Below are 8,256 nucleotides of genomic sequence, written 5' to 3' on the forward strand. Positions count from 1 at the left end.
TCAACATTTACCCTTTGTCTTCGTCAAAATGTAAAGCAGTTATGAATACCTGGCTGCAGAAGTTGTCCTACTTGGATACGGAGAATCTTCTTCGTACCTAACTTACATTCATGACTCGTACATACATACACGCACATAAACACACACACGCTCATACACAAACACACACACACACACACATTTGACACGTGGTAATATATAGAATCTAATTGTTTTTCTTTTCTTCTTTTTCAATAATTAATTTAAAACTTTTGTTATATCGCTTTATTTTTGCTTATGTCGACATAATAATATGTACCTAATTGATGAGTATTCTCACTTTTGTCATCGAAATAGTGTCTTAGGGGCAAAGATGCTGGCAGCTGTGACACAGTTTACACTAGTACGGCTGCCATCGCTCACCTCTACTAAATTGTTGTCTTGTTTTTTCCATATTCTAACGAAATTAGAGTGTATATGTAACATTTAATTACTGAATAAAGCATTTATTATTATTATTATTATTATATTTAGGATTCGATATTTACAAATTAATAACATAATATCAGTGCACCTGCAACATTTCCTTACTTTTTTTAAAAAATATAATTGGATTTACGACATCCTTATTCAATAACTTCCTTACTCCGTTGCGTTGCGTTTTACCTAAAAAAATATTAGTTTTCTTTATGAATGATTACGGCATTGGGTACATTGTTTTTAAAGGACATTCGAAGAATGGAAAGTACATTAGATATTAGAAGAAGTGCAAGGTAGAACGTGCCTAGAAGTTCTTTTTTATAGTGAAAACGGTAAAAAAATATATTAAAAATGTATTACTTACTATTGTGTATTATGATGTTTGTAAGCACAAGCCTAGCGATGAATAGTTCAAAACAAATAGAAGGATATCCTGCAGGATTTTTAGCAGATTGTGAGTTATTTTTATCTATTTAAATAGATTTATATTATTAAAAATAATATTTAAAGTAAGCTTTGTAGTACACACATGTAAATAACATAGTTAATTATGAATAACATATTCTATATATTTTTAATATCACGTTAATAATAACGTTCAATGTCGCGTAAAATAAGTTATCGGAAAATATGGAACGAAGTGTCTCAATAGTAAAGCTCCTACATAATTGTATTTTCAGGTCCAGGATCAACTCGCGACGCATTTATAACAAAGAAAAGCTTAAAATATTTAACTTTATCGGTATTAGTTTCCGGCAGTGGGTTAAATACCATTCGTAGAAAGTATGGTTATTATCAGGTAATATTTTTTATAATAAGAAAGAAAGAGGTTCATCATTATATAGAATACCACTTATACTTTTACCTGCGGCGTCGTCTGTATGTGGAAATGGTAATAAGTAAGGATTGTGACTGACATTCTGGAGGTAACTATAACCGCTGGTAAAGCGGATTACATCGAAACTATCAACATGATGCCTTTTTAAATGATAATCTTTAGCCGAATCGATCACGTATATTTAGAAGTTAATAGTCATTTTTGAAATATTCTTTCGTTAGAGTTTCATTTAAAATGTTTAATGATCGCAAAAATAAAAGGTATTATTGTGTTAATTGACCATCCAAAGTAAAAATATTTTTTCAATTTGATTTCCTGAGACTAGCGCGTTCCCTCATATGTTCAGTTTTATTATATTAGTATTTAACAAAGTATTTAAAAATATTTTACACTTATAATTAATTAAAAAAAAATATTCAAGTGCGAGTTAAACTCGCCCACCGAGGGTTCTGTACAATTTCAGGGTTGTAAACCAACGAGACGTACAACTTATAAAGGTGACAGACAGAAATACAGTAAAAACGACGCATAAATGTAGAAACATTTTTATTTTATTTTGGTTTACAGATGAAAGAACTCGCAAAAGACCCTGCTATAGATTTCGAAAAGAAGACTATGGTTTATGTAGGCGGTTTTTTAGATAGTCCCAATTTTCCACAATCCTTGTTCATGTCGAGTGCATACAAAAACATAGGCTATAACGTTCTATTGTTAGATACTAATATGTTTACTACAATGGAGTACCCTCGGTAAGGCGTTATTTAATATATTATAGTAAAAAGATTTTTGTTTTAAGCTTATTTGTATGGAATTTGAAATCTAAAAAACACCAATCAATAGTCAATACGCAATTCCTCCAGAATTCTGCGCAAATTGGGCAACGGAAGTGTCTTAATGAGAGCGAAGTGCCTTAAATAGATTGCCAGGTATCCCTAACAAATTATCCAAAAAAGAAAGTAGCTCCAAATGGTCTTTGCATACTCCATTCGGCTTCTCCACCGTCATTAACTTCTTCATACCCTCCTTCCGTTCCAATATCATTGATATGTTTTCGAAGGTTAAGTAACCCCCTGGTAGGTACAGGTGTCCCTGTACAATACAAATAAAATTTCTTTTGTCAGTTCTTTGTAACATAATTTCCAGAATGGAAGATTATCACTATTCTTTCATTAAATAATACAATGTGCATTCTTTACCGAATAAATGTATCTATAGTAGTCTTTGATTGAGATACTATTTCCAGTAAGTGAAGTTTAATGTTAGGTTTTACCACCCAGAATGACCAAACATAATCATTAATTTGCAATTATTCATTTCAAATAAATATTTATTATATTATAGTTATATTTAATATAGTATTTATATACCGTTTCAGTGCAGCTCGTTTCATGAGACCAGTTGGGAAACACGCGGCCAAAATGATAGCAGACCTAACAGAGCTAGGACTAGACCCAAAAAGGACAGAAATTATAGGCTTAAGCCTTGGAGTACAAACGGCTAGCTTTGTCGGGAAGAATTTCTACAAACTGACTGGAACTAAGATATCTAGGATCACAGGCTTAGATCCAGCTGGTCCATGTTTTCGGAATCTCGGGCCAGATGAACGTATTGATAAGAGTGATGCCGATTTCGTTGAGGTTATCAGTACAAATATAGATAATTTGGGGATGGCTGCGCCAGTGGCACATGTTACTTATTATGTTAATGGCGGAGAGAATCAGCCAGGCGAATTTTATTGGTTATTATGTAACTCTCTTTGCTCTCATGTTAGATCTCATTTTTTATGGATGACAGCGTTGACACACCGAAATTCTTTTATAGCCATACAATGTGATTCTGTACAACAAGCTAGGAATAGACAATGCTATGATAGAAAACCACTTGTTACTAATGTATTGGGTCTTAACACAGATAAAGGTAAAGAAGGTATCTTTTATTTGGCAACTACTAATAGATATCCATACTATTTAGGTGTGAAAGGCTTGAAAAAGGAAAATGATTATTTTTTATCTGTATCTAAAAGATTGAATGCAGAGAATATTATTGAAATGAAATGAAATCGTATTTATAATAATAAAACTCAAATTAAAGTTGTTTTAATTTTTTTCCTATATCATTCCACTTTTTATCTATACTAGATAATAATGCTACACTAATATTTTGTCCTTTATAATAATAAAGAAAAAGATTAGATTTTTTGTTTGTTTGTTTGAATTGAATACTCCGAAATTAGTGGACCATAGTTCTCCATATTTAAGATGATATCTATATACGGATTAATAACAAATATGAACGGTAGTAAACCTACAATATTTTCTTACATATTAAAAAATTTAATTTTATTTTTTACATCTACCTTATTCAATAAGTTCCATGCTCCGTTGCGTTGCGACTTGCAAGCTGCGTTAAGAAAGAAAAATATTAGTTTTCTTTATCAATGATAAGGACATTGGGTACATTGTGTTTTTAAAGGATACAGAAACAAACTAAAAACTACATTAGATATTAGAAGAAGTGCAAGACAAGACGTGCCTAGAAGTTTTTTTTGCGTGAAATAGTTTAAAAATATTTTAAAAATGTATTATTTACTATTGTGTATTATGATTTTTGTAAGCAATAGCCTAACGATGAATAGTTCAAAGCAAATAGAAGGATATCCTGCAGGATTTTTGGCAGATTGTAAGTACATTCTATTTTAATAGATGTATGTTATTAAAAGTTTATTTAAAGTAAGCTTTAAAAGCTTATGCTATATAGTACATATGTTTTTGTGGTTGAAAAATGGTTTCTTTTAAAATATCAAATAATAAAATTGCGGGTAAATTGTGAAGTTACTATTTACCAATTTATTGAATGACTATAAGAAAAGGACAATTCATTTGTTTCGAGTATATATGTATGTACATTGTAAAAGATATTTATTACTTAACACTGTAACAAATAATTGAGGAAGAAGAATATAGAGTTTTTATCATTAAAGCTATAAATAATAAAATCATTAGGGGTCGGATTGGGTTACTATTGTACTTGTCACACATACATATATTTATAGTATGTAATTATTATTTATTGCTATTGCTTTAACATTATGGCTTTAGGCCATTCTGGCGCAGTAGCACAGCGTCCGACTGCAGGCGTGATTCTTGTGGGTTCGATTTCTACTCAGGGGATTTTTTTGTATTATGATTGTATATATACATACATTCACCCGCCCGGTCCTGATAAGATGAAAAGTGCGGCGTAGGGTTTTGTCATTCAACACGCAATTTTTTACAAATTGAACGGAAAATGAGAAAATATTGCCCCTGACCCACGTGGGAAAAAAATAAAAAACCGGTGAAGTGCGCGTCAGGCTCCTTCACCGAGGGTTCCGTACCAATTTTACTATAATTTGAACTAATCTGAATTTTAAATGTTCATTATACAGTTATATAAAGGTTGTGTTTTTTGTCTTACAAGATACGGAACCTTAAAAAAACGTAAATATTTACACAAGACGACCATAATCTACGCAGGTGAATCTATCTTACCTTCAGATATTTTAAATCATGAATAATGCAGCATGTCTAAAAATAATTTTAACAACAATTTCTAAGCAATAGTAGACAAGCGTAGTATTGTGCTGTAGTTCTGTTAACAATGTATTTTATTGTTGATAATTTATCACTATGCCGCTCCTTACGGCATGTTATTCTTAATATGACTTAATAGAAGGTATTTGTGTTGAGTGGTGGAACTCTACACCGCGCTTTGCCTCGACACCAGGGCGAAGAAAACGAAAATATTAAATATTTCATTTCCTCGGGTGGAAAAAGCGGCGGAGTCACACTTGGTGCCCCTTCGGCCCCTATCGTACAATTTCTTTCTATTATAAAAACAGAAACAATATGTACATGGAAGCTTAACCAAGGAAAGTAAATAAGTATGATAATATTGATGTGTGACCACTTTAGGCGTATGAAAATATATTTCGTAACATTTTTCCCGCTTGGCGACCTTAACACACTGTTTTGCCCAATTCTAGAATATTAACTATCCTTGAAACCAATATGCTATCGTAAAATAAACAATTTTAACTAGTTAACACTTCACGCACTTCCTTTCGACAAAATATTTTTCAATATAAATCATTTTCACTGCAAGTAAATTAAGTAGTAATTTTATAAATTAAATAATTTTACCCAGATTAATCGCGTGTATTTTAGTATTCGAAAATATATGTTAGGAAAAACCGGAAAAACCTATCTATGGCAAACCATTACGGCATAAGAGGGTCTTATTTCAATGTTCTGACCTCTTGTTTAGCTAACAGGGTCCAGAGGGGTTAAGGGTCTATTGTTGGCCTTTTTCTCTTTTTAATATATGTCAATGACTTACCTTTACTACTTACTTACTACTTCTACTCTGGAATGGTGAAGCTGTGGATCCTGTTGATTTTACGACATTTCAATGTCCCGGAAATAAGCCGGAAAGTATGGAACGATGTGTTCTAACACTCGGTTTTCTCTGCCTATCATGCGGTGTGGGGAAAAGCGTAAAGCTGCTTAAGCCGCTAGTTGCTATATAATTTTATTTTTCAGGTCCAGGATCAACTCACGACGCATTTATAACAAAGAAAAGTTTAAAATATTTAACTTTGTCGGTATTGGTTTCTGGCAGTGGGTTAAATACCGTTCGTAGAAAATATAGTTATAATCAGGTAATTTTTTTATGATATGACTTTTTAACTGAAATTTTTTAATCGGATTAATCGCGTATATTATATATTTTTGGAAAATACAATTAAAAAGTTTTATTTATTTATTTATCGTGAAAATCAAAGATATTATGTGAAAAAATCTAAATTTTTTCGATAAATAGGGCAACTTACGCAATTTTTTTTTTAATTCACAAAAATAGTTCCTGTGATTAGCATATTTAATAATTGTATTTTTATAATTTTTCATATAACAATTATTTTTATACTAAAACATAAAACTTTTTTGTTTTATTTTGTTTTCAGATGAAAGAACTCGCAAACGACCCTGCTATAGATTTCGAAAAGAAGACTATGGTTTATTTAGGGGGTTTTTTAGATAGCCCAGGTTTTCCATACGCCTCGTTCATGTCGAGTGCATACAAAAACATAGGCTATAACGTTCTATTGCTAGATACCAATATGTTTACTACAATGGAGTACCCTCGGTAAGACGTTACTTAATATAAGTATTACGGTTAAAATAGATTAAGCTATAGCTATTAAATTTGTTTGTGGGGACTATGTAACGTAAAAAACTGCTTTTCACTCAGCAAGACCAAATATAGGAGTTAGTTTGGGACTCTTCATTTCAAATATTTATTTTACTAATTTATAACGATATTTATTGCATAGTGTTTATATACCATTTCAGTGCTGCCCGTTTCATGAGACCAGCTGGTAAACACGCGGCAAAAATGATAGCAGATTTAACAGAATTAGGGCTTGACCCAAAAAAGACAGAAATCATAGGCTTAAGCCTTGGAGTACAAACGGCAAGCTTTGTTGGAAAGAATTTCTACAAATTGACTGGAACTAAGATATCTAGGATCACAGGCTTAGATCCAGCTGGTCCATGTTTTCGGAATCTCGGGCCAGATGAACGTATTGATAAGAGTGATGCCGATTTGGTTGAGATTATCAGTACAAATATAGATAATATGGGCATGGCGGCGCCAGTGGCACATGTTACTTATTATGTTAATGGCGGAGAGAATCAGCCGGGTGAAGTTTATTGGTTATTCTGTAACTCTCTATGTTCTCATGTTAGATCTTATACTTTATGGATGACAGCATTGACACACCGGAATTCTTTTATAGCCATACAATGTGATTCTGTACAACAAGCTAGGAATAGACAATGCTATGATAGAAAACCACGTGTTACTAATGTGTTAGGTCTTAACGCAGATAAAAGTAAAGAAGGTATCTTTTATTTGGCAACTACTAATAGATATCCATACTATTTAGGGGTGAAAGGCTTGAAAAAGGAAAATGATTATTTTTTATCTGTATCTAAAAGATTGAATGCGGAGAATGTTATTCAAATGAGATGAAATCGTATTTGTAATAAAAAATCGAATAAAAAATTTAATTATTTCTTCTTTCTTTGTTTAAACAGAATTATTTAAAATTCACTCTCCTTATCAATTCTACTGTATTTTTATTTTATATCCATGTATTGGGATATTTTAGTGACAACATGCCTTGTTAATATGTGGTTCCACAAGGTAGGATCCGGACCGCTCTTATTTTTAATTTACATTAATGAACTATTTTAACTTAAAATTAGCAAATCTTTTGATCATTTGTATGTATGATGTCGTTGTTTTCCACGAAAAATCTTGAAGATATAAAAACTACGGCAGAGAAGGGTTTTTCTTTTGTATCAACATGGCTTCAAAATTACCTTTTAACTCTCAACATAAAAGTTTTAGGATGTGTTTTTCCAACAGTTCAGCTAATGAAGCTAAAGCTCCAAAAAGTTAATAAATATTTTATGGGCTGAGTATACGTGTATATAATAAAACTAGTGGACCCGGACGCGGCTACGCCTGTTTGAACTATAAGAATATTTTCGCGTCGGTCATACACATACTATGCCTCCCGAAGGCTAGGTCATTTCGAATCAGTGACATCTCCTTCATTATTTATTAGAATGTTATACAGTAAACTATAATTTCAATCTAGATAAAATGCTAAAAGTGACTATTATATTTATTTTCATAAGGATGAATATCAAAATGTCGCGGTAACGGTTGCGTAGCGACGCGACGGTTGTTATTAACATGGCAGAATAAATTGCATGTCAAATTAGAAAGTACTTTAAAATATATTAGTATATATGTATAATGTAATGTTATATAGCCTATAGCACTTCTGAAGAATGCAGCTTTCATACAAAACAAAAACAATGAAAATCGGACCAGTATATCCAGAGATC

At 31.9% G+C, this 8,256-nt stretch overlaps 2 protein-coding genes across 2 annotated transcripts; both read left to right on the forward strand.

The window, feature by feature from the left end:
• Window positions 1-621: 621 nt before the first annotated feature.
• Window positions 622-3,354, forward strand: LOC146537529 (lipase member H-B-like). The gene is made up of 4 exons (XM_085188027.1): window positions 622-913; window positions 1,140-1,258; window positions 1,865-2,046; window positions 2,673-3,354. The coding sequence occupies exons 1-4, from the start codon at window positions 811-813 to the stop codon at window positions 3,352-3,354; spliced, it is 1,086 nt and encodes a 361-aa protein (XP_085044153.1). The 5' UTR covers window positions 622-810.
• Window positions 3,355-3,679: 325 nt separating this feature from the next.
• LOC146537530 (phospholipase A1 member A-like) lies at window positions 3,680-7,369 on the forward strand. The gene is made up of 4 exons (XM_085188238.1): window positions 3,680-3,976; window positions 5,878-5,996; window positions 6,300-6,481; window positions 6,688-7,369. Exons 1-4 carry the CDS (start codon window positions 3,874-3,876, stop codon window positions 7,367-7,369), a joined length of 1,086 nt encoding a protein of 361 aa, XP_085044364.1. The 5' UTR covers window positions 3,680-3,873.
• The last annotated feature ends 887 nt before the right edge of the window (window positions 7,370-8,256 follow it).

This window comes from Heliconius melpomene, chromosome 7, assembly GCF_056956725.1.
Source record: "Heliconius melpomene rosina isolate 202511_hmr_F chromosome 7, ASM5695672v1, whole genome shotgun sequence".
Taxonomy (NCBI): Eukaryota; Metazoa; Arthropoda; class Insecta; order Lepidoptera; family Nymphalidae; genus Heliconius; species Heliconius melpomene.